This window comes from Microtus ochrogaster, chromosome 19 (assembly GCF_000317375.1).
Source record: "Microtus ochrogaster isolate Prairie Vole_2 chromosome 19, MicOch1.0, whole genome shotgun sequence".
Classification (NCBI taxonomy): Eukaryota; Metazoa; Chordata; class Mammalia; order Rodentia; family Cricetidae; genus Microtus; species Microtus ochrogaster.
In genome coordinates this window covers 45,028,464-45,056,333 of record NC_022021.1, presented here as the reverse complement: position 1 = coordinate 45,056,333, position 27,870 = coordinate 45,028,464, and the positions used below count along the sequence as shown (strand labels likewise).

Below are 27,870 nucleotides of genomic sequence, written 5' to 3'. Positions count from 1 at the left end.
GTATTGTACTAAATATCCAAAGATAGACAGATAAATAGATAGATAGATGATAGATAGGTAGATAGATAACAAATAAGTATTGTACTAAATATCCATAGATAGATAGATAGATAGATAGATAGATAGATAGATAGATAGATAGATAGATAGATGAAAGATAATAGATATATAGACAGACAGATTATCTGTATGTAAATATTATGTATATGTATATATAATCTGAAGGTATAGACAATATGTCCAAACTTGAAAGGATTCAATACTCCTACTGGATACTTACTATGTCATTCCACGGCCAGTGCATACAAACAGATCCTTTGACCAAGGAAAGCATACAGCAATTCACTGCCATTTTTGGAATTAAAAAAAAAATGAGGATTTCTCTAAACCTTAACCATTAGTTAGAATAAAATAATAGCATTTTTTACTCTGGAATACTTGAGAGAATCAAATGAGAATTTGTTTGTATTTAAACTTCGTCATGCACATTGTATGTATCCATAGGTAAATGCATAGCCAAGACTTGTTTGAATTTTTCTCCTGTGAATTTCATTCTTACCTTCTACTTAGTTTTCTAATCTTGTCTATTCTTTTTCTCATCAGCATTAAAAAAAAAATGTTACATTAGCTCTATCGACATTTTGTTACACTATGACATATATATTTTCTACTTTTAATTAAATAAATTTTACTTGCATTTTGTGTATGAATAGTTTGCATGCCTGCACCATGTGCACCATGTGTCTAGAACCTGCAGACATCAGAAAGGGCATCAGAACTGGAACGGCAGAGACCAAGGTGAGCTGCCGTATGGGCACTGAGAACAGAACCCGGGTCCTCTGCAAGGACAGCCAGTGCTCTCAACCACTGAGCCATCTCCTAGCTCCCTTTTATATTGTCTAATGCATAATTTCCTTTACTATTGTTACTCCTCCACTGCCTCACATACCACACATTCCCTAATAATTTGCCTTTTCTGCCTAAAAGTCCTCATCACCACTACCTGACATCAACTATTTATCTCCCAATTTTTTCAAATACGCTTAGTTTTCATGTTTACGGCTATAGTATTTCCTTGGACATTTTCCCCTATATATTATAAAGCAAGAACTTTACATTTATTTGAGATGTTCACACTGGTATCATTTAACCGCACCTCTGTATTAAATTGAATACCAACTTTAAAGGAATTGGACCCTGACTCACATCTGAATCTGCTATAAGCCCTTCATTATGTCCTACAAGATAAGTCTTGCTATTTCCATCCACTTGATATTGCTGTCATTAGTATGTTTGGGAAGCCGATTCTATCCTTCTTGGAATCTTCACATATTCATATATCCATAAGTTCTTAACAATAATATTTGTCGACAAAACAACCAGACAGATGATACTGGCTATAGATGCCTAAACACGGGCAGAGTATGTCATTCAGTAGTGTGCCTGACTGGTCTACAAGAAACCCTGGATTGAATCCCCAGAATCTCATAAGCCAAGAATGTTCATACATGCCTGTAGTTTTAGCTCTTGTAAAGTAGAGGCAGGAGAATTAGAAATTCAAAGTCAATTTCTTTAAATACATAATGATTTAAGCCTAGACTGGGTTACATGAGACTACATCAAAATGACAACGAAACAATTGTCTAACTTTATGTGTCCCTTTGGGATATGGTAATGATATTGATGACCTGCATTTCATGCCATTTCGCTCATTGTAAGCTACACTACCAAATCCCGTAATAAAACACTGTTTTTGTCATTAGACAAGTCATGCAATTTTCTTGTTAAGTTTTGATCTCCCAATTTATATTTTGTCAGTGAACTAAGTCAGTGTCTCACAAAGACTTCCAGATCAAATCCAAAGAAGGCACCAGGCTGCCTCAACTGTCCCAGGTTCTGGGCTGGCCCAAAGCCCTACTGGGCTCCCACATCCACTCTTCCTCAGAATGATCACAAAACTCACGAGTGGGATTTTCACCAGCAAACGCCTGGAGCAGCACAGTCCTAGTTAACATTTCCCGCTCTAGACGATCAAATGGATCTACTCAGCTTTCCCTGTAGACCTATTTAGCGGCACACTTTCTGAAGCGGGGCTGGGACTGGGGAGCACGCCTGACAGCGTCATTGATCTTCCCTGTCAATGGCATCTCCTTTAGCTTTACTGATGGATTGATAAGTAGGTGGCTTCCTACACTGATCTAATCAGCCCACTTATTAAACATGATGGGCTTCCTCTGGAACTCTTCACTTGCATACAGAGCAGTGCCTACTCTTGATCGCCCCACCTTTGGGTTGTGCTCCTCCACAATCACAGTGTTTCTGTCTATGTTCCTTGTGTCACTTTTACACAAATGCATTTGCGAACCCAGCAGCATGGAATAAAATGGCTCAAACCCAACAGAGAGCAGAATGAGGCCCACAAAGACTGGGGAGTGAAGGAGCAGAGGTGCAATGTTGGGCAACAAAGAATAATTGAATGGAAGAATTTGTCGAATGTTCTACAACATGGCAGGATAACTAACTAAAGTCTGTAAGAATTCAAAATAACTGTAAGAAAATAGCCTAAATTCATTTCACAGGTAGAAATGCCTATCGCCCAATCTATAGATTCTGCAGGACATGTTTCAAGTTATAAACTGCAGGGGCTGGAGAGACGGCTCGGTGGTTAAGAGCACTGGCTGCTCTTCCAAAGGTCATGAGTTCAATTCCCAGCAACCACATGGTGGCTCACAACCATCTGTAATGAGATTTGGAGCCCTCTTCTAGTGTGTGGGCATACATGGAAGCTGAATGTTGTATACACAATAAATAAATAAATATTTTTAAAAAGTTATAAACTGCATTCTTTAAATAAATCCAAAAATTACATGTAAATTACATTTTTATATTGATAATCCTGTTTTATTCTCTAGAATATATGCAGAAGAAAATACAAGTCTCCATCCAGCTTTCTGTAATCACCTTTGATTTACAAGAAGCATAGCATTTGTAGAACAGTTTCGTTTTAAATCTCAGACATAAATTTCAGTTATTTATCCATTTTTATAGCGATGACATATCTGAGAAGTCAATCAGGTTTTGAAGACTTTGATAGGGAAAGTTGTAGAATTTTTCCTGTATTGTAATTAACATGTTTTATATGATGAATTTTATTGATTTCCTTAAACTGTCAAGTGTTTATGTTTTCGTACAATCTTTTAAAGTATCTGTGCAATCTTGTTTCCATTCCCCCCCCCAAAAAAATGAAGTCATTAAAAAAAAACACCAGGAAAGACATTTTCCCTTCATTTACTGCAATACTCAGCTATTATCAACATATTCTCAATTTTTAAGTTTCCAGATATTTGTTGACAGGTTTGACAATATTTCAGTACACCAAGTATTGGGCCTGAAATGCCCAATAACAACAAATGTCAATTTAATGAATATACCTTCCAAAAGTTTATCTCCATGAAAGTGTTCTCCTCTTTATGAAATATGTTGGATTATGTTTTTAAGGAAAGCTGCCGGAATCACAAGTAACAGCATGAAGTCAAAAACAATTGTAACCATATTTTAATATTGTTTACATAGTAAATACTAACATGGTATTATGCTCATACAATGTAACCATGGATGTTCACCCAAAGAAACAATTTTTACATGCCCCTATGAACCAGACACAAATAGAATGCTTCTACCTGTTCTTTGACGGAGGCGAGGATGGCAGAAGTGGTCTCTGTCTCAGAGCCGTCCCCATTGGAGGTGTTTAAGCCTGGGCTCAAGGAGCTGCTCTTCTCTGAGGCTGAAGGAGGCTGGTCTGGGACAGGCATAGCTCCTGAAACAAAACAGGACAAGGTCAGACCAGCCACACATCATTGTAAACAAACACAACCGCAGGGAATTCAGTTGGGGGAATAAAAGGCACAAGCTGTCCCAACAAGTGTGGTATAATTCTATAACAAGGAAAAGTGAAGTCAAACAAAATGTCACTCTGTGTAGACCCCCAACCAAGTCTGAGATAACAAAGGCATGCCTTTGTTCTCTCTTATCCTGTATGTGGGACAATAAATTATGATAAGGTAGAAGCAAGATAATAAGAATAAAAAAAAAGGTAAAAAAAATTGAGTCTAAAAGTCTAACTACAGATTGACATCTGTCTTACACAAATGCACTTCTCTTTTCTACTGCTATGCTTTCAAGATAATCTATTACACATCCCCCTTATAGGAAAACTCACACAACGTAAATGACCAACTATTATCAATAACTAAAGGATATCCACCCCCCCAAAAAAAAAGTTTGGTTAGTACTGTGAAATACAGAAAACAGCTGGTTCATCCCGCACACAGTTAAATTCATACCCTGACAGAGAGAAGACTAAACCTCTTTAAAACCAGAAAGCCCTCCCCTTTTATTTATCCATATACATAGTCTAAGTTTAAGAAAGAAATCAGAAACTCAACTCACATTAATATCAATACAAAATGAACACACTGGTGCTGGTAAGATTCTCCAAAGTTATTTTTGTTCTATTGCATTGCTCAAACTCACACACAGATTCCAATTTTAATGGCATGAGGTGGTACACCTTTGGTAATTGATTAGTCTATTTGATGTTGATTAGGCTATGAGCCTGCTGGTATAATCATAAAGTGGCCCAAATGTTACCCCTCCTTCTCCCACCATATGAAAGCATAGGGAAAAGAATCCTCTATGAAGCAAAACATAGGACCTCACCAGACACTGACTCTGCTGTTTCTTGAACTTGGACTATTTGACTTTCTATAACTGTGAAAAATGATGATGATGATGATGGTGGTGGTGGTGGTGGTAGTGGTAGAGTAGTGATATGGCTTTCGGTGAATATATATATATATATGTATATATATATATATATATGAGTGTATGTATGCATGTATGTATTTTAGAGTGCTGAGGATGGAGCCCAGGGTATTAAACACAGCAGGCAAGCACTCCGTCACTGGCATGATGAATTAATCCTGAATGGATTAAAACAAAAACTGCTCTGTCAGGTGCATATCTCCTCTAGCAACGTTCATTAACAAAGAAAGCATTAAAAACTAAGATAAACTTTAAACACAACATTCTAATAAAAGGCTAAGGATAGATAAAATGTATTCTCATAACAACACAACAGTAGGGACCAGTGCAATTCACATATCCAAAAGTACTTTCTATGACCCCATTCAGAGCATCCTAGCTTTGATACTGAGGTAGAATTTCTACAGATGCTCTTATTCGATGTTTTGTGTTATAGTTGTTTAATATTATTGGGCTATAAAAACCTAAGAAAGCCCACTTAAGCCCTATTTTACCCAAAATATATAATAAAAATGTGTCATTCAAACTTCTCACTGCACCTTTCAGCCAACCAGCTCTTGAAGTAAGCTACTTAGAATAGCACCTGGGGGATCAGGCAAGCATTGGAAAATAAGCCCAGGAAAACAGAACCCATGAGCATATTTAGGAAAACAAAATTTGAATATACAATTATGATCAGCACAAATATGACTAGGAGAGATGCAGTTACGGCTGACAAGTTCAAGATGTCTATTCGAAAGGATGAAAACTAAGAGAATGGATGACTGTGGTGTGTTGCTGGGAAGATCACCTGAAATGTATCTATGCATTTACATCACTTTGCCAGGTGCTCTCCTTTTCTGACCAAGTCTCTTGATTCTGCAGGATGTAGACATTTAGGTCAACAAATGCACCCAGGTAAAGAAGTGAGACCTACAGCCTTGAAATTGGGAGATGTTTCAGAAAGGAAGGAGTCAGGGACCCAGAGGAGTAAGAAAGAAAATGTCACTTTGTCGCATCAGAGAGCCACCTCTGGGGTCGACCGTAGACCCTCCACCATTGCTCATGCAGGCGGCTTCCACAGGAATACACAGAAGCAGCTAACTCTGAGAACGTTAGAGTCTTGCATACTTTAAATCATTATTATAAATTTCATGCTCTCTAAATTTTATCTGATCCATGTTAATTTGGGTTCCAGGCTAGGGTTATAATAAGTGTCTTCTGATAAAGAAATTGTCTAAGGTCTCAAAGTTACTACGAAGCCAGAACTCAGGTTTTCTGTCTTTCCATTCCTCCTTTAGTACCTTTTGATATGTCTATTTCCAACAACCTGTAATGCATCAGAAATGCTAGTCTAACAACAAAGTTTTATAGAATGTATTTCTTAAAACTATAGCAGCAACCTATCTAAATAAAATAATACGTTTAATAGACATTGAACTGAGGCTTACCCTTTGACATTTGATCCAAATAAGATCATAATTAAGAGATACACAGTGCTGTTTATCCAACCCCTCTTTCTCATCATTTTTCTGAAGCTGGAGCAGGAAGCAAAGTGAAATATTCAAGGTTTATCCCACCATGCAGAGCATGTGTTATCTGAGGCTACTTTCATGCCTGAATGAATACGACTCACAGTAACTTTTGCAGGACAGTTGTAACTTGACCACTGGTCACTACTATGCCCAGGAAGCAAAGATGGTCAGAACTTCCTCCCTGACTTGTTATCTTATGCTATACAAAGAAGAGACAACAGAAATGTGGAGATGACCTGCCAGAACTAAGTCCCAAACGGCCTTAGCAGGTGCATAAAAAGCTCTAAACCTCGAAAGAAAGAAACAAATGAAGGGAGGGAGGAAGGAACACTTAAGTAAATCTACCACCACAGATACAGAAATGTGTTTACTTTAGAGAAGATGTGACAACCTGATTTTTTTATAAGGTATTCTCTATAATGAAGAGAGAATTAATATACAGGTTTTATTGTTCAACAATATGTCCTGAATAGCTTCTTGTATCCATAAAATGTCCTGTATGATTTGTGTAATAAATATTCAATGTCTGATAAACTTACATTTTCAAAATGGACTTACCTAATGCTTATGTGTAATATCTGTCTCATTTTGGAATTTATCATATTTTTTCAATAAACAAATTTCTAGAGGTAAAAATACAGGAATGAATGCTGCACTATTTACTTTCAAGAGTCCAATAGCATGTAGCTCTGACCTGTAGCCACTTATATTGGAAAATAAAAGGTATTACTAGTGACACACACCAAGTTTTATGGATGTCTCTGATAAACACCTCGTATTCAAGTTTTGGATGCAATCCCAGTTCACATCCTAAATGGGAGAATTTGTGAGTTGTTACATTTGGAAATAATCTGAAGAAAGAATGTGCAGGGAGGAAGGGAGGCAAGTCTAGGTGAGTTCAGAGCTATATTCTCAGTGACCGGCTGATGTGGGAGTGATTTCTTATTAATAAAGAAACTGCCTAGACCCATTTGATAGGCCAACCCTTAGGTAGGCGGAGAAAACAGAACAGAATGCTGGGAGAAAGAAGCTGAATCAGGAGTCGCCATGATTCTCCCACTCCAGGCAGATGCAGGTTAAGATCATTCCTGGTAAGCCAGCTCGTGGGCTACATAGATTAATAGAAATGGGCTAGTCCAGGTGCGAGAGTTAGCCGAGAAAAGGCTAGATATAATGGGCCAAGCGGTGTTTAAAAGAATACAGTTTCCGTGTTATTATTTCCGGTAAAGCTAGCCGTGCGGGCGGCCGGGTGCCGGGGACATAGCCCACTGTTCCATATTTCAACAACCGGCTTTGCTGCAATATCCAGACTGGGCAGAAAAGACTCTGGCATGAAGGACATTGTCTACAAACCTTCAATCAAAAACCGTTCTGCCCATTTTAATGTTAGTCAGTCCTCCAAGTGTATAGAAAAATACCTGAAATAATTAATTTACATAAAAATTTATTTAGCTCACAATTCTTGATGTTTTAGCCCAAGGTAAGTGAACAATTGATTTTAAATCTCTGGTTCAAGAGTCATAGTCAAAGCATGGCAGAGCTAAGTGCTCACTGTTGTGGGATCATCTTTCTGTACACTGTAAAGGTGTGTCTCTGCCTCTGATTGGTTTCATAGAGAGCTGGATGGCCAATAGCTAGGCAAGAGAGGACAGATGGGACTTCTAGGGAGAGAGAGGAATTGGACTCTGAAGAAGTCATGCACAGGATACAGAGGAGAGGTAACTGAGCCACACGGCAGAATGCAGATTAGTAGAAACAGCTTAATTTGAGTTATAAGAGCTAGTTGAGATAAAGCCTAAGCTAAGGTCAAGCTTCATAATTAATAAGTCTCCTTGTTGTTGTTTTTTTGCAGACTGGTGATCCCACAAAGGAAAGTCCAGCCACAGCTCACCTCACAAGCTTCGACGCAATAAGAAGAGGAAGAGGGCGCATCATACAGCCCGCATCAATAACCCACTTACTTCCCATGAGACACCGCCTCCTAAACGTTCCACCACATCACATGAAGGCCACCATGGGGAGCAAAACTTTTACCCTTGAACCTTTAGAAAACGCTCAGGATCTGACATACAGTATTAGGTGGCCTTCCTTACAGCAAATCTTCAAACCCACATCAATCCTCCAGGGCTTATGTTTGGTGCAAATCCTACGCAAGTGAATGCTCAGCCAGAAACCACATTTTCTTTTTAACCAGAAGAACATACAGATGTTTCTAAACTCTGTGTGTCAAGTCTGCATATTTCCCGTATTTTACTCTTCTCCGAATAAGTGTATTTCACCTTCTACTTCATTATCTCTACACCTTCTGACATTCTCATCTCTACCTTCAACCCCTATAAAAGCTTATAAGACTCCCCTAGACTTCTCCTCGTACCCAACTAGAATTCCGTGGGTGCTGCTGTTTAGAACCAGCTCCTCACAACAACACTCCCTGGTTGTATGCTAAAACACAAGCACACTTTCTCATAACACACTGTTTGCTTTGCTGCCATCGGTTAGAATCGCTTTCATAATGTATCACTCATATCAAATTAATTTTAAGTAATGAAATACTTCAAGAATTTCCATTTAAATACATATGGACAGGAGCTGCTTAATCATTAAAAGTTTAGTATGTTTCACTTTTTTGATTTTATATTTTTTTACCTCAAATTGCAATATTTCAAAGAGTTCAAGAATAAGCGTCGGCATTTTTATGAAAAGTAAGCTGTATAAAATCCATGGCTAGGAGAGATTAGCATTAAAACACTAACACTGAACTCCTTCGTTGTGTGATCACTGTGGACACTGAAGCTCAATCTTCAGTTTGTAAGTAATATTCAGTTGCCAAGGGGAAGCAGAAAACAGTCCTCTGCCAGATGTGCTCTGCACTGATATCAACACATCTACCCTTTCTTCTGTCCTTTAGAAGAGAAATTTAAAATCACTGCTCAGTGCAAAATAAACAGGATAATAGTTAATCACTGTCAAAGCTGAGTAATTAGGATAGAAGTGTGATCTGTCTTGATCCATGCTCAATATATCACACCTAGCTCAGTAGCTGATATATTGCAGCCAGTTAATATCTGTTGAGTTAATGTATAAACTATTAGAGTAAAATCAATAATGGCTGCCTACTAGAGCATGTAATATAAGCAAAATGGGCTTTTTGTTGGGAGCACTTCTCTGTACAGTACTTGAGTGATTTATTTTGACTTAGGAAAGATTTTCAGAAATCCTAGGGCTAGCTGAAGGCTTTGGCTCACTAGAGTCCTGACAGTCATGAATCCTGGGTATTTGGCTACTAAGGTACAACCATCAATCAAGCAGGCTTCAGGGACCTGATTCATGAAAATAGCAACTCGAAAGAAAGAATTTGAAAAAAGAAATGTATGCATCATACCATCCAAAGATGGAAAATACCAACATTGGACAGAATTCAGAACACCAAACAGCAAAAGTCACAGGATGCAGAGCCAGGACGTTGAGAAATGGACACTACCACGTAAGAACTTGAAGTGAGACAGCATATGAAATCAAAGACATAGCTGCAACTTGTTTCTGCAATGGAACACGGCTATGGCAGCATGGGGGACTTTTGGATTGTGTGTTGAGTTTACTTATTCAAATGATAAACAATGGATAAATATTCTACCTGTGTCCCAGGACATTAGAATGGTGGGAAGCTAATCATAGCTAGGAAGTCCAAAAGACACATTCTGTATCACTACATAGACTGTTTACTGATCATCAAGGAAGGTGAAACCCAACTGAGTATCACCACAAACTTAAGGTCTGGGGTATTAAGTTTTGCATTATAATGTATTATTTTGTAATTTCTATTTTTCATATGGACATGCAGTCCATCTGCAGGTTAAAGGGAAATGCCTATGGAAGCTACCACAGAGATTGGCTAATGCACAGCCATATTTGAGAGCAGTGAGGTTTGTGAGAAAGGAAGGCTCCTCCTCTTTTTCCACATGTTGCGCAGCCCCCTTCCTTTCATGTGTGAGATGAGTTATTTCCATGCTGTGAAAGGCAATGTATCAACCATGTATACAGAATGGTTTTTGCAAAAGGTGACAGGGAACAGTTGAGGGTGAGCCATGTTCAACCCAAAAACCTATTCCAGTTGAGCCTCCATCCTGAGATGCCAAGGCTAGCACCAAAGGTAGAGGGGAGCCAACAGGGGAAGTTCACAGTGACAGCTGACGTCTTCCTCTGAGGCAGTCATGAGTCTAAGAATCTAAGCGTCTGCAGAAAAGGCAAAAGAAGGTCGAAGGTTGAATGCCTAAGAGTAGAAAAGTTGAGTGTGACAAGTAAAAATCATTAAGTAAGATGAGGGGATCAGGAAAAAGGAGCCCCTGGGCTGGGATTTGAGGGACCTCAGGATGGCTCTCAAAATACTAAGAGGAAAGGGAAGTGGAAGCAGGAGCTGTGTTTAAGAGACACTTGTAGAGAACTCTCTGAGGTACAGTGACAGCCTTTAATTTGTTAATGATTGTAGATTTGTGATGTTAGAACACTACCCGTTTGTAACCTACTGCATGTGTCATGACTACCTAAGGACATGACTCAGGCACTCTATATACAGAGTGGGGTTCCCATATATAGCTCACAGAGAGGAGATTGAAGCCCAGAACTTTCCCATGAGCCTTTGTAAGCAGTACACCCTCCTGCTTCATAACACTTTGGGAAACCAAACTCATCTGAGGATTGCCTGCAGGTGACCCTTTGACATCTACATGAGCACTGTGGTGCACATGCCTTGTAACCCCCCCCCCCCACACACACACAGTAAATAAATGTTCTTTAAAACAGTAGTCCCATCTAAACTGATGGAAGCAAAGTAGAGAAGAAACCACTGGTATAAAGTCTGAAGTCTGGCTATGGGAGGCAGTGGTCCTGGCCTAACTATGCTTTCTCTCTCTCTCTCTCTCTCTCTCTCTCTTAATGCCTGTTTTGTCTCAGTTATCCTAGTGGCTCTACACACACATTCTAGTATAGACACAAGCTTCTTGTAGTTCCACGCACATCATGTTTCATTATTTATTTTACTTGGTGTGTGTGTTGTGTTTATGTTTATGTGTGCATGTGTTTGTATGCTATTTGTACAAATATAGGCATGTGCATGTCATAGAATGCATATGTGAAGAGGAAAACTTCCAGAAGATGGCCCTCTCCTTCCACCATATACACCCCAGGGATGAAGCTCGGGTCATTGGGCACGCTCACCCACATACTCATCAACACAGCACATTTTCTTACATGGAATCTTCCCTACAGAGCATTCTCCTGCATGTATTCATCATCACTAGGATGATAACTTTCTCTTTGCTCATTCTCCCATGATCTAACCATCTAACTTCTCCTGGAATTTTGTTTTTAAAAAGTGTCATTTAATGCTTTTTAAGTTGGGACAGTACTTGATACAGCTATGGTCCCTTTCTCCTTCAAGCAATTTGGATGGATTTTTGTGCCATTTGCAACTAAAAGTGCCCCTAAATCAATGATGTGCTCAGATTTATGGAACACTGTAAATTTACATTTTATGTCTCCTAATTAGGTCATGATTCTTTGAGCTCAGAAACTGTGTCTCATTCATATTTATGAACTCAGTGCCTAGAATTGTGCCTGACATGATTAGCACTTATTATGTCAAAAAAGGAATAGAGTTAAAATTCATCATCAGCCTTATTTTAAAATGTCAAGAAATTTTATATCCAAAACTCTGATTGTTGTACAAATGTCCTATAAATTTGCCACATTTGTGAAATTGACAAACTAATGCGTTTGAACAATACACATACTATTAAAGTCTGAGACACTGTCCTTGTTTTTTGACAAACCACACAACTGGTTTTGTCCCTAATTACAAGAGGAATGTCTAAGTGAAAGTAATGATCACAATAAAGCAGCATTTCAGGCAAAAATTACAGCTGTCCACCTCTGGAATCAATAACCATGCTCATTCCCCAAAGGACACAAATGCATTTCCCGAGCTGATCAATGGGTTTGCTGCACTGTAGAGACACTTCTCATCAAGACAAGGAATGAAGTATGGCCTTCTAGAATTAAACACTAACCATCATAACAATAGGCTGGACAGAGAGTTGGTACAGTCAACATTAAGGTTTTGACTATATAATGGAAGGTTCTCTCGGGTTAGTTGAATTGTTGATTTTAGCTGAAAATTGAAAGAAACGATTTTTAGAAAGTTCACCATATAGTGCATGCCACACAGTGATTATCTAGAACAGATTACCACTGCCTCAGAGTGTGGAGGATTTCCCTTCTCAGTTCCTGCAGCCTAAAGCTATATCTAATCCTGGGGTCTGTGCAAGGTGCTGAACAATCTCGGTTTGACAAGGAAAAGAATATGCCTTCCAAAGTACTCTCTTTCACCATATTTCAAACAAATACATAGATTTCCATTCTATCGCCATGCTCAATCAGAGATCTGCAGGATGGGGTCTCAGTGTAAAAAGGATGTTCCATGATGTGCAGCAGCCAGCCCTCAAAAAATTAACTGCTATGAATTACCAATTCAGACTGTTACTATCTATTAACTGGAAAGTCCCCAAATGCCGGCCCCACACTGGTCAGCAACACGTTCTTACTGTGTCATATTGGAATGTTTCCACTGAAATTATAGCAATTTACCCTTCACATTGATCACGAATATACACGTGATTTCTCATGATTTCCCAGGATGCTGGAAGCCACTTGTCCCATGTGGCTATCAGTGAGCTTCCTGGGTCAGAACTCACACTGTGAGTAAACGCTCATTGTCAGAGAAGATACTTATCTCACTCCAACAGAGACACTGCCAATGACAGAGCCCAGCGTTCCCATCAATGTTACACAACGTTAGCCATAGTGGTATAGGAAGGCTATAATGGAAAGTCTCCCTAGTGCTTTTAGGATGCCAGATTCCTGGCTGACATCCTCACAGACACAGTATTACAAATACAAATCCATAGACACGTACCTAAGCTGCTACCAAATTCCTGGACCCCAGAACTAAAAGACAGGTATTAGCATTTTAGTTTCTTGGGCAATGCGTTCTGTATCAACAAATGAACGGTAGCGAGATGATTGTCAATCTTCATGTGTTTGAAAGTTCAATGCCAATGCTAACATTGTGACAGCCTTTTAGAGAGGCCCATGTGGAATGAAACACAAATAAGCTAAACTGACACTCCTCCTCCATCATCATGATCTATTCCAGACAGCTGCTTAGAGTTTATGATTTACCATAAGTTAACTCTTTGCTTTGTTAGTTTCTAAGTATATTTTACTTTTCAATTAAAATGTCTCCAATTCCCACTTCCCTCGCCATTCTCCAGCCTCCTCTCAAGCTCAAGTACACGATCTCGTTTTCCTTATTTATTATTGCTACACCACACACACACACACACACACACACACACACACACACGCGCGCGCGCGCTAAATACAACCCACTGAGTCCATTTAGTGTTGCTTATATGAATGTGATTTAAGAGCTGATAACTTGGTATTGGATAATCAAAGGGCGTACCCCTGGGGAAGACTACTTTATTTCCCAGCAGAGTTAACTGCTTGTAGCTCTTCATCAAGGGCTGGGGACCCCTGACGTTTTCCACATCCACATTGGCAACTCATCATTTCCAATAGGCAGCCATTTGTAAGTAAAGCCGGGAGTATTGAGAAGTCAGTTAGAGCAATGTATTAATAATTAGTTGAGTATGAAGATGACTTCACAAGGTGTTTTATCTGTGTCTGCTCAGAGATTTGAGTGAATAGTGCACGCGTATACAAAGTATTTCATAGTATTGCTAAATTTGTGATGCTATTTTTAGACATCCTGTTAACTTGCATGAATCTATTCTATAATTTTCATAAAATATGCATATACACTGGTCTCTTCTTTATGTGAATAGTGATGGGGACAAAATGTTTTAATATCCTGAGATGATTGAATCTCATTCATATACTGCAGCTCAATTAAAAAAGAAAGAAACAGATCCTTATTCCTTACAGTTTCAGCCGCTCCCCCTGGTGAATACCTATAATCACCCTCAATTACCTGGCGAAGGCTGACACTAAGATTCTATGGATGCAGTTTCTGAAAGGATTTTGTGAGCTTTTCTTGGCAGGCCCTGCTCACTTCTCGTTATGTGTTCAAGTTGAAGCCAGTCACTAACATATAAGATCCTTTCCAATTGCCTGCTGGTCCCTTTCAAGTCTTCGTCTAAAAGAACTGCATTCTTCCCCAACACAAGATGGTGTGAAATAGTATCTAGATAGAAATCGGTGCTGCTCTTTGTATAGTTCAATTTAGGAAAAAGAGTTCATTTAAAAAGTCTTGATATTAGGACTTGCTTTGGTCAATAAAATTAGTGATTACACAACCATTTGTTAAATAATTTACTTATTATTTTTGTCCTCTGAATGATAGAATTCAGGGCTAATACAGAGCTGTATCCCCATTCCTTTGGTGGGTTTTTCACTTTGAGACAGTCTATCTACCTAAGTTACTCAAACTGGCTTTGAACTCACTCTGTAGCCAAAAGCTATGCTTGGAGCTGCAATCTTACTGCCTATGCCTCCTGAGAAGCTAGATATAAATTATAAATTATACTGTGATACAAATTATACTGGGAAATTGTGGAGTATACTCTTTTGAAGTAGACTTGGGAGCCTGGAAGGCCCTGTTCCCTGGGTAATATCGTCCCCTAGCTCCATTAACAGAGTATAAAAAGAAAAACAAAGAGCTGTGGCAATCAAAAGCCCGGCATAGGTGAGACCAGCTAGGTGAGTCATTTCCAAATGCGATCACTACTATTTATTCCATGCTATAAAACTGTCCATCTTGGAAACAAGAAGCTGGGAGCTCATCTCTGGGGAGACCAGCCTCTGCTCTGCCCCGTCTGAAAAATCTCTCAGTCAAGAACTCAAGAACAAATGTTTCAGAAGGGACCCCCGTAGTCACATAGTCTGGATGCTCTAAGTGCCTATTTGATGATGCTTGATGACCCTCTGTGGGTTTTTTGTTTGTTTGTTTGTTTGTTTTGCTATTTGATATATATTCAATTGCTTTTGCTTGCTACATGCTAGGAAACACATACGAACCCAAAAGCATGGCTTCTTTTCCATATTATGAAACATGGAATTTCATGCCTTCTCTAACAGACCTGGTGCTATACATGTACTTCAAACCAGTGCACAAATCTTCATTCTGTGTTTTCCCTTGTTCTGGGAGGTTCTGGGCATAGTGTGGGTGGCAGAGGCACAACACTTGAACAAAGACTATGAGAAAGCAAGGCTTTGTTCAAAATCCACTAGAAACATCACCTGGGACATCACACAGTGCCTGGAGAAAGGCGCTGGGCTTTGAGACTTTGGTATTCCACACTCCCTGCCCATACTGACTGACACACCATCCAGAGGTTCCAACACAGCCGTCTTACAAAGATTCCTCAGTGAAGAAGACATGGGAATACCAACTGCTTTTAAAGACCAATTTTGTTCTTCATTTTCCTTTGTTCTCCTTTGCTTTAGGCTTGGAAGCCAGTGGCTGTAATTGGTGGCAGACTAAGGAGATGGAAGTGATCAGGTTTAATTACCATACCACTGGGAAATATACTTGTACGCCCCATTGTAATTGGCAGAGCAGGCAATGATCTCTGTTCAAGGACTATGTCTGTTTCAAAACTATTCTCATTATTATACTTGGAAAACTATGAAGTTCTTGACTAGGCATTAAAAATTATTATTAAGTTGATTCTAAGTTTAAAAAAATCTATTGGATACCATTTAAGCCATCTTACATATTAAGATATAATCAATAGTTACTGATAAATGAACTATAACACACAGGGTATATTACAATGAATTTACTTTGTTTTCTACATGTGCCCCACTGTTTTATGTAATCGTGTCACATTCTAAATCACTGATGAGTGAAAAGTTGATTCAAGATTATTTATCCAAAACACAACAACAACAATAATAATTAGCATTCTGAAGTTCATTTGTCCCTTTCAAATCTGTCCTTTTCATGCACTGTACAGTGATTCTGCCTTTGGGGAAACTCTCCCTCTGCCAGCCACCGGGTTTCCCATTCTCTACTTCCTTCTTTCTTGTCCTATGTATTATATTCCACGCTTTACAGGATTGTAATCGTAAATAAAATGTCAAATATTAATGACTTGTAGTTGCGATACAATTATTGAATTGCAAGTGTTATGCAAGCTTCATGCCAAGGAAGTGCAACGCTTAGGAAAACTTGTGGGACTGTTGTTCACGCAAACCAAGCTTTTTGGTGGCAAGCACGCACCTTGCTCTAAAAAACAAAACCTTCAGAATGATGTCTTTTCAACAATGAGAAGTCCAATCCTTAGATGAACTCGTTTTTAGCTGCTGTCTCTACCTTGTGGGTAAACTTCTCATATCTCTAAGGACTACGGGTAAAGAAAGTTTTAATCCATAAAAGTACAAAGGAGGAACAGCTTTGAATCCTTTCCGGTCTGAAATCCTCTCACACCTGTGTGTGCCCAAGAGAAACACGCTAGCAAATTCTCAAGGTTAAAGTTTTATTTTATATTCTTACACAACTGTCCAAGGACCTGAAAAAAATGACTAACATATTTTAACTCTCCATTTATCAATGAATTTAAAATTTTCCATTATATAAACACCCTAGAATGCTTGCATGAAACCCTGAGTTCAGTCTTCATTAGAAGCCAGGTGAGCTGATGAAGGAGAGATGGGGGCAGGAGGATAAGGAATTCCATGCCATATTCTGCCCTATAGCAAGTACAAGGCCAGTCCGTGATGTCTATGGCTCCATATATTTAAAAGAAAACCTAAAAACAAAAATAAACACTGTAGGTATATAGCTTTGGGGCTAGAAAAAAATGCACAAACATACAACAACATAGCCTTTCTCTTTGTTTCTAGAGAGGGTTCTAATCAACCCATTTCTGTCTTTCTGAGAAGAAAGAGCAATTGACAATTTGCATTTGTGGTACTCCAGGCTCAGAAGTTACCCTAAATATGCACATAGGTGGCCTTACAAATGAGGTAAAAGAAATGAGTATGTGCTCAAAGTTTTTATTTTTATTTTTTAAAAAGCTCACAAGTGTGGGCGTTTCGCCCACCACTCTGTTTACATGCCATGTGCGTGCCTGGCAGAAGAGGGGATCAGATCCCCAGAAACTGGAGTTACACGCAGCTGCAAATGCTAGAAACCAAACTCTGGCCTTTTGGGAGAGCAGCAGGTGCCCTTAACACCCGAGTCTCTCTCCTGCTTCCATGCTCAGAGTTTTAAGTTCTCTTTAAACAGATGCTTTTCTCAAAGCCATATAAAGTGGTGCTAGCTGAGTACTTACCTTGCACCGGGCTAAGCTCTTTAGCAAGGCTCACTGGTTAACAAACAAGCTAAGGCTGTTCTGTTATCACCCCCTACTACCTTTTCCAGAGGGCAAAAGGAAACCAGAGAAGTGCCACTCACAGAGAATCAGAGGGAAGAGCTGTTGTCCAGTCCCTGCTGTTCCCAGTCTGTGACTGTGCCTAACTGCACGAGATGCCCCTTAACTCAGCCACAGCAAAGAAGACAGCTCATTACTCAGAAACAATCCAGGTCCAGGGTGAGCCACTGGGGCTGGATGAAAAGATAAATTCCTCCTGTGGAGTGACTGCTGGAGAAAATGTGTACATTACTGACAGGATATAGCATCCGGGGTTTGTTTAGGAAGAGAGAAAGCCTACCAGCAGGCAGCTCTCCAGCAGGCTTATTATTTTGTTTGTTTTAGTGTCTACTGTGACATCCGAAAAACATGTTTAAAAAGACACTTGATTAGCTCCAGCATGTCACCCTGTTGCCCAAGAATCCGGTCACCTATGGTCAGTTGTTTACTTCATGGAAGCCTGGGGACCCCGCCCACAAATATTTGATGGGCATACATCAGAATCCTACAATCACACTCACTTCACTTTATTTCATAGTCATTCAATTCAACATTTGTAAACCAAAGAAACATAACTGCATCCAGAACAGAGGTTTATCGTTGTTAAATGCCTGCTTTGGTGAACCCCCTTTAAGACAAGCCATTAAAACGCGGTGAAATTCTTTACAGAGAAGCGGTGTTGAATGGCGAGGGCCACATCACCAACACGGAAAGGATCCTCCCACCCCTGGTTTAGATTCCCCACTCTCCTTAAGAAGCAGAAACTGCAAACATAGTGCTCACGTGGCATACACAGGTGCAGACTCCCATTTCAATAAAAAAAAAAAAAGACACATGGTTGCTAGAAGGTCAATGAGCCGAAAGAAGCACAACACACAGGCGGTTTAAGAGTCCCTCACTGGAAGAATCTATCCTAGCCCACTGGTCTCTAGAACTTGGCTGGAAGCGTTCCTGTCACCACGTGGGGTTTCAGTAATATTTGTGGGATGAGTGACTGGCAGATGAGTAATAAGTGACTTGAGGGTGTTAAAACCCAGTCTGTCTGTTCAGGGATTTTTTTTGTTCAGTTGATCTTTTCAGAATGGGAGGGTGCATTTTGCCAAGAATCATTTACTTATTGGATCGATTAGTCATCTATTAACTTAACTATGTTAATTAATAAACAAGTGGCTACTGGCATTTGATGATGTCAGCCATTCCTCCCAGGAAAGTGAAGCCTAGTTTTGAAGGGTCCTTTTGTGTCACGGGGACTCAGCTTCTCCTCCCTGGGGAGGGTGTTTGTGCACGACAGCCACAAGAGGCGTCACAGACAAGCTGAGTTTATGGAGTGGCAATTACTCTCAGAACGATGCTAAATTTAAATTGTACAAGTTGACTGAATTTCAATTTCGAATAACCAATCTACACATCATCTTATTGGCAAATCATTATCTAATTTTAACGTACCACACATATAATTTGCACAATTGAGAAAAGATGTCTCTTAATTAGCTATTTTAAAAAGTAGAGCAGCTCTCTGAACTCTGAGCACAAGATTAAAGCCCTGGTGACACAGTGAAGAGACTGGATAAAACAGGAAGAAGAACGTCAATTACAAATTCATTTGAAGATTTTATTCTCAAGATATGATCAAACTCATGATTAGGCCACTATTTAATTGCATGGATTCCTAGGGAAGATAAGTAACAAAATATTAAATTTTATATATCTAAATTTGCACCTTCATATACAAATACACCATTAAATCCAAGCTTCCTGGGTTTCTACATGAACTGAGCCCAACATTATTACAGTCAGCCCCTCAGAGCACAGTGGAATCTCCTGTTTATATGAGAATTCACTAGGTAGCCACACACCCCCAATAAGACCTGCAAACAATTATCTTCACAGACTATTTTATACTGGACAAAATGTGTAGATTATATTGGTCAGCAAAAAAACCTGTCAGCTTAACACTAAAACTGGCTACATTAATGAAAGTAATGGGAAAATTAGGAAAACTATAGTCTACCATCAGTAGAAAACTAGAGAGTAAAACTACAAGGACTGACATGGATGAACTCTGTCACAAAAACAAGTTACCTATAAGGCCATGTGACTGCTTTACAGACAAGCCCCTGCTGTGCACTCCCAGGCTGACCTTAACTAGCTGTCTTTCTGCTTTAGCTGTCCATTTTCAGAGACCGCGGGCGTGCGCCATCATTTCTGGCACAAGTGCGTGACTTCTAACACACTTAGTTCCTCTCGTGGGCAGGGAGAAATGCACTTTGAAATTTGAAAAGTATTTACTGGTTTGATGAGGTGAAATTCCAATTTTCCCTTGTCAATTCTAGAGCCCCCTAAAATAATGAAAGCCATTCTACCCATTTCTTCTCGGCATAGAACAAAGAGTTCGGAAGCACATGAGTAGTCCTTGAGCAGCCCCAGGGAGAGGAAGGACTCTTGGCTGAGATCATGTAAGTGGGAGCGTAATGAGGCATAAAAGAATTAAGTAATATTTTCAAGGTCATACCCTGACTCTTTAATGAAGCAGAGAACAAAACCATAAGTTTTGGCTGTTAGATAGAAACTGCAATGTCCAGGGGCTCCTTCCAATCTTATATTCTTGAAAAAGTAACAAAGATGAAAGCATCTGACATCAGGCCAGGCATGCTCATGCGCGTGCACATGTGTGCACACACACACACACACACACAAGTATGCATACACACATGCGCGTGCACACACACAAGCATGCATGCACACTTGCATGTATGTTCACACACACATACACACAACAGCAAACACTTGCTTATCCAAGAGGCTAGATGACCCCCAAAATAGTACTTTAAAATCCAATGAGAGGAAACATAAATATGTCCAGCAATCTCCAAAGGAAAGCCTAAGACACTGGACAACACACAACATCAGTCTGGCCATGTGAAGAAGGATGCTGATGTCTAAAGACAGAAGATTGCCATGCGCATTGTTTTAAACCATAGCACTCATGGGAAATTTTCAAAGAAGTCAACGGAACCAGCAACTGTCTTCTCTGGGCCGGCTGCAGATGTGTCTCAGCCCCTGCAGTGGTGGCACCATGCACCACCCCTGCCGCCGATGTTCCTGGAGTTCTGAGTCTCTGCAATCCAGACCACTGGTCATTTCTTTCCTTCACCTTTTTTTTTCTCCCCTCTACCACCCAAGTACCTTATGTATGTCCCATAAATAACTTTTCTTTTTCTAATTTCTTTCATCTGTGGTCAAAGATGCTAAACACAATGTTAATTCATTCAGACACTTAACCTGACTATAACAAGGTCCTTGGTTGATTATTATTAAAATGTATTCTCTGAGTGCCAAATATTGCTTTCGCAAGGTCCATTTTCTCTCCCTCCTTTCCTTCCTCTCTTCTTCTGTCCCTCCTCCCTTTGACCCTTCTCCTTCCCTTCTTTTCTTCCTTTATTCTTCCCCTTCCTTCCTGCCTGTCTGCCTGCCCACTTTGTGACTTTGCATTATTTCTCAAAAATTAACATTACACCAATCACAGAAAGAGAAGCTTGGTTTTGTAGAAGGCACACAAACCTGAGAACACCTCACCGCGTGTGTTTGACACTGCAATGAGCATTTAGTCGTATGACATTTTCACCCAGTTAATTTAGGCTGAACAATATCTCCTTTTATTGGGTGTTCAACACCTCTTCTGCTGATAATGAATGCAGACCTGTGATGAGAATAAGTGGGAAGTATTCCTTAAGGATAGGAACACAAGTTGTAATGGCATTAGTGTGACTAGGGCAGAGCCAGTGATACTCACATTGATGGCATAGGCAAAATAAAAAGGCTTTCATTTGAACCAGGGTATTATGGTAAACCCCAAACAAATCAGGGAGGAAGTCCTTCCTATTCCTTCACCTGATATTGTCTGTGTGTGTGTGTGTGTGTGTGTGTGTGTGTGTGTGTATCCTTAATGGTTTGAGTATGTCCCTAAGATTTAGTCATCATGCAAGGTGCCGAAAAGGATAGAAGAGGTGAAACCTTTGAGACGTGAACAGAATGAGAAAATGTCAGAGAGTGCATACCCGTGACTGAATACTATTGGCTTTTTAAGAGAGGGCAGAAGGGTCACACTGTAGTTTCCTTCTTGTGTTATATGATTCCATGCACAGGGCTGGGACTCTGCCAACAAGCCAGGTGTCAGCGGATGAAGGCTTTCTTGTGACTCCCCAAGGCCCTGACATTCTGCTATTGGCCATGGAATATGAACTAATACACACACTCAGGCCTGGTTGGCTGCAAAACCACAAAGCAAAGCAAAGCATACCAATGCAAGGCCTCTAACGTGCCCCACAATGGAAAGAACACTGTGGGTCTTCATGACCACATGCACCTTAGTCAGGAGATGCAGGAAGCTGGTCTGTTCCTAACACACACAGCTATGACCAGGAATCATCACCAGGGTCTCTGGGTCCCTGCAACATGTGCTATCAGTTGTGAACGCCAATGAAGGCGGCAAATAACCCCTCTCCCTACACTTACCAGATAAAATCATTACATTAAGATCAAAAGCCACATGTGGAGTGCAGGAAGTGTGAATTATTCAACTTCTGCAGCACAAATTCTCTGCAGCTCTTCAACATCGCATTGACTCAATGTTGTTTTTTATTTTTAAATTTACTTATTTTTAAACATTAATTTTGAGAGTATAATATAATCACATCATTTCCTCCTTCCTTTCTCTCCATATGCCTCTCCTTGCTCTCCTTCAAATTAGCTTTCAGGAATTATATGTATCAATGATGTTTTAGTGGTAAAAAGCCATCAGCTACAATCAACTATTAATTACTAGTGTGCCATGTGATGTCAGGTCTGTGGTGGTAGGCAGGCATGCACACATGTTCATCTGATTAAAGACAAACACTGAATTTCTGCAACCCCACATCCTGCTTGATCAGCACAATCTATAAGTAGAAACAAAAAAGACTACAGAGAGTATATATTATATTCCACTCAAGGGATTATTTTAAATGGGAAAAGTAAGTCTCCCCTCAGCAGAGGGAGTTAGATGGATGCCTGCACGTGACTCTTAGAACCTCCACTATGTTTCAGCCCACTCTAAGCACACTGGTTGTAAACTCCAGAGGTCACATAGCAAGACGAACTGCCATAAGGTGCATTTGTCCCTGAATCTGTGCTAGTTTTCAACTGAGTTCTGAAGGTGTCACTACAGACTAGGAGGTCTACTTGCTGTATGGCAGTCTAACAGACAGTTCTGGAAAGTTGACTGACCCTTCATTACAGCACCCTGACTACTCTAAATGCTGGCTGAGCCTTTACTACAGTACCTCCCGGATACTCATCTGTTGACTGGCCTGTATTACAACACCCCCTATCTACTTCTCCTGTTGACTGAGCCCACATTATAGCAACCCCTAGCTTCTTCATCGGTTGACTAAGCCTATATTCGAGCACCCACTAGCTACTGATCCTACATTGCTCAGACAGTAATTTTCCAAATATAGGGCAAAGACAAAAAATGTAGAAGCAAGTACCTAAGCATAATACCCCAGGTTTATTTGTCAAATAAGACAACACCCCAATCAGTTTTTTTGCTAAATCCCTAATAACAACGCAAAGATTTGGCATTGAAATGCCATGTTCCTTTACTTCTATTAATAACCCCAAATAAGGTTGGAGTGTTTTCTTATACCAAATTTTGCCATACAGTATGAATCATCTAAAGGCTTTCATTAGAAGCTTTTCAGAACTAAGTGCCACCGGTTGCTTATGGCTCCTCGCTAGTGCATGGCCTTTGTGAAGAACACCCTGTACCTATTATGGATATATTCTACTGGAAAGGGCAAAGAAGACATCCAGAGCCCAGAAAGCATCCTTCCTATTCAGGGGCCCGGCAGTGGGACCAGGACACATCTCGGGTTCATGAACTGGCTTTTTTGGAGCCCATTCCCTATGGTGGGAGACCTTGCTCTGCCATGAGCAGGGGCATGGCGCTTGGTCTTGCCTCAGCTTGTATGCCACACTGTTGACTCCCCAAGGGAGGCCTTACCCCCACTGAGGAGTGGATGGGGGTGAGGGGTGGGATAGAGAGGAGAGGGGATGTGGGAGAATGGGAGGGAAGAGTAATGGGTTGGTGTATAAAATGAAAAAAAAATAATTAAAAAAAAAACTCTTGCCATGCGGTGGTGGCGCACGCCTTTAATCTCAGCACTTGGGAGGCAGAGGCAGGCGGATCTCTGTGAGTTCGAGGCCAGCCTGGTCTAGAAGAGCTAGTTCCAGGACAGGAACCAAAAAAGCTACGGAGAAACCCTGTCTCGAAAATCAAAAAAAAAAAAAATTAAAAAACTATTAAAAAAGAAAAATAAAATAGACATATGGAGCATAATGTATGGTCCCTGTAAGCCAAGTCTAACTAAGTCTCGGCAAGAACCCTCAAAGTCTGGCTCAGCATGAGGGGTTTCTTAACTAGAAAAACATCATCCTGATTTTCACAAACGCAGCTCCACTCCCTCCCCACCCCCCCAAAAAATACCCAACAATTATTCCTGAGAACCAACAGAGCTAAAGATTAATCAATCACAGACTCCCAAGAGAAGCAGACTTCCTAAAGTTCCTATGGGCCGGCTTCCCCACCTTGCCTCTTCAAGACCCAGTGCCACCTCCTCTGCAGACACCGCCCGTACTGCACTGTCCTGTGCAGATTCCTGTCGCTCCAGCTCACTGGGCGGGCAGAACAAAGCCAATTTCCTTATGAGGAAGAGGAGACTGTTTTCTTTTACTCTCTCATTCTTCACTCTAAAAATGAAACCTATCCCTCCGAATCAATTCAGTGATCAATCAAATCAATCAATTCTCAAATTTCCACACACAGGATTCTAGGCAGCACCCTCCGAAAATCTGATTGACAGGTTCTTGAATGCCTTTAGGGCTACAAACTCAATTCCACCCTGCACCTCTCACGAATGCCCAGACACAGAAAGAGAAGCTGTGTCTTGGGGGACAGCTTTATGAGGGTTGGCAGAGTGCCCTCAGAGGTCCCCCCTAGTGCGGATGACACAAGGTTCCCAGCCATATTAACAGGAACGGAGGTGGGTAGCACACCTGTGTTCATCCCCCCGCTCCAATAAGAACTGATCAACGGAACACGCCCATTTCCCTCCAGTTGCTACAACTACATCCTTAAAGAACTTAGTGTAATGTGGTCTTTGAACACTTAACAAGATGTACTTAAGGAGCAAATTACATACCTACTAAGATACTGCAAATTATACCGTTCTTCTACAGATTAAAATGCCAGCTTGTTTTACTAACCATATCATTTGGTATCCATTTGCCTATATCAATGAAGCAGACACTCAGTTCACCAGACTCTGAGTTATAGTAATAATAGCTTAAAGATCAAATGAGATGTTAACCAGAAATCCCATACAGTCACCAATCTAAATATGCATATGTGCTTGTGCACACACACACACACACACACACACACACACACACACACACACTATGCTGCAGGATATGGCATCCAACTGAAATCATTACATTATAAATAGTTAATAATTATATTTTCAAATCCCAGTAATAAGATGATTTGGCCATTCATAAATATGTATAATCTTTCTGTACCAACACTGTCGACATAATTTGTTTTCCAACCCCACTGATTTTCTCTAGGCAGATGTATCATTTTCCAATTATGAAATTAAACATTCGATTTGAAAATATGTTGGCAGTCTAATTCCAGGTTTAATAACTTTCTGTGTATTTTTCAGGAATACACACTGCTAAGTTTCAGGAGGAAATCATGAAATTTAAAATGGTTCACGAAATTCAAAGAATGCAATCAGCCTCTGGGTTAAACTGGAAAGGAGAACGTAAGCCTCCTCGGGGCTGCAGAAGCCTTTGGAGAGAAAAGCCACAGGGAACTGGGGACACGGTTGCCCTGGACCCAGACAGACCACAGCCCCAGCACAAACTAGAGAAAAATCCAAGAAATCCTGAAGCTTCAGATCTAACACCCGGGGATATTAGTCACAGAATCTGACAGAGACTCGCCTGTCACTTCATTGTGCACACCAGGTGTTGGGGAAACTCTACATAAAGCAAGCATAGTTAGAATGTGTGAAACCCCGAAATGCCAGGGAAGATTCAGGTTTAGTTTGTGACATGTTATACAGAAGAAAATCAAGATAGCGTTAAATATGGTGATTCGGTTTTTAATTTTGATAAAGGACTCCCAATAAGAAGGGGGTTACTCTGAGCCGTGCAAGTGACAACAATGACGGAAGGAGCTGGCAGGCTATCTCCAGAGTCACCTTGTGTGGGACTCTCACTGCCTCCGGCTCCCTCTAGGTCCCCAACACCCACGCCACTTTCTAGTGAAGAGAGTTGTAGCATGTCAACGGTGAGAGATGCATCTGCATTCTGAACTATCTGGACTGGGTGAAAGGGAGAGAGAAGGACAAGAGGGAAGAGGAAAAGAAGAGAAGGAAAACCAGAGATAAAAACAACAACTGAGTGACAGAAGCCCAAGGAAACAGCAGAGCTGCCCCTGAAGGAGCAGCGGGAGCTTCAGTGACCCATGAGATCCAGCTCTGCTCCTTTCTCGGGTTATGAGAGAAGCAGCCACATCCAATTAAAACCATATGAAACCACTTCCTTTTCTAAACGCCGATGAATGAAATGTATCACAAAGAAACCATCCTGCTACGCGTATTAAAACTCAGACTCATAGTATATACACAGAACGAAAAGCTATGCTTTTTGAAAAATGAAAAAGAACCTCGGCGTTGGTTTCTAGCACACACGACAACTCACAACCATCTGTAACTCCAGTTCCAGTGATCTGATGCCCTCTGCTGGCCACCAGTGGTACCGTAGTAATTTGATTTTTTAATTAAATATTTAAAAATAAGTTTAAAAAATTTATTAAGTGCAGGCCTATAAGAGAAAACATAAACACAGACAAGGAACATGATCACAAAAGAATCAGATTATTTAAAAATCAATATTCAGAAAAAAATCAATATTAATATGCTGACTGATATTGATTCATTATTTTTCACAGATACATGCTCAATGTTATATGATGTTGTTTCATAGCATGTGCTTTTCTACTAAGACATTCCCCTGATCCCCATCTACACTGAAATCACCCATGTAGTCATTGTAGTGATGCCACAGTCTCTCCCTGGTGGATGTTTGCAGACTGATCTATATTCTACATAGTTAAAGCGCTTCCTACTCCTGATTAGGAACTTCAGCAGGCGCTCTGCTGACCTGTCCATTTCAGTAAGATAAACTCTTTGGGAATGAGGCTTGGCAAAATGGCTCAGTAGCCCAGGGAGTAAAGGGACTTGCCACCAAGCCTGATGACCTGAGTTTAATCCCCAGGACCCTTATGAGGAAGGAGATTACTGACTCCCATACACATGATCTCCACCCCAGATATATGTTAACAGACTTCTTTTGTACCATTTTAGGGGCTCTGAAATAAGAAAACGTCCCTAGGGAGAGGGAGAGTTTGGGGTTTCTGATGTCAGTGGGCAGAGCAGGGGTTTCTGACATCAGTTCAATAGAGATAACGGGTCTTTCTTGGGAGCTCCATGAGAGAGCCTAGAACCTACTACAGAACTTAAAAATACTATATATATATATATATATATATATATATATATATATTCCATGTCATCAGAATTCAGCTCTTCCCTCTAAGTAAAAGGGAGGCCAGAAAGACTCAACGCAGTATAGAGTCACTATAGTTACAGAACCAGGAAATACATTCTGGATTAAATGAGAAAAATTCACATTATTTTTTTCTCAAACAGTAGGGTAGGAAATGGCCCAAGCCAGCACCCTAGCATCCTAGACAAGACTGGACTTCTTGCAAACTCACTAGAATGACACCCCTGGCACGGTTTCTGTGCTGAACAGAACAGTTTCTCTTGATGTCAAGCCAACCCAAATGCCAGTGGAAAACTGAAAGCCAATAACGTCTCCCCATGAGTGGCTAAGTCTCACTCAGCTGGGTGAGTGCGCAAGGGGGGAGACACGAATCTGCTAGTGCATTGGAAGACACGAATCCGCGAGTGCACTGGAAGACA

General features: G+C 40.4%; 1 protein-coding gene across 2 annotated transcripts in view; it reads right to left on the bottom strand.

The window, feature by feature from the left end:
• Ctnnd2 (catenin delta 2) overlaps positions 1–27,870 on the bottom strand; it is a 755,848-nt gene that overhangs the window by 607,320 nt on the left and 120,658 nt on the right. For both annotated transcript variants that reach the window (XM_005356666.3, XM_026783687.1), the window contains exon 2: positions 3,681–3,817. In XM_005356666.3, coding sequence (XP_005356723.1) covers positions 3,681–3,817 — 137 coding nt within the window. The remainder of the gene's footprint in view (positions 1–3,680; positions 3,818–27,870) is intronic.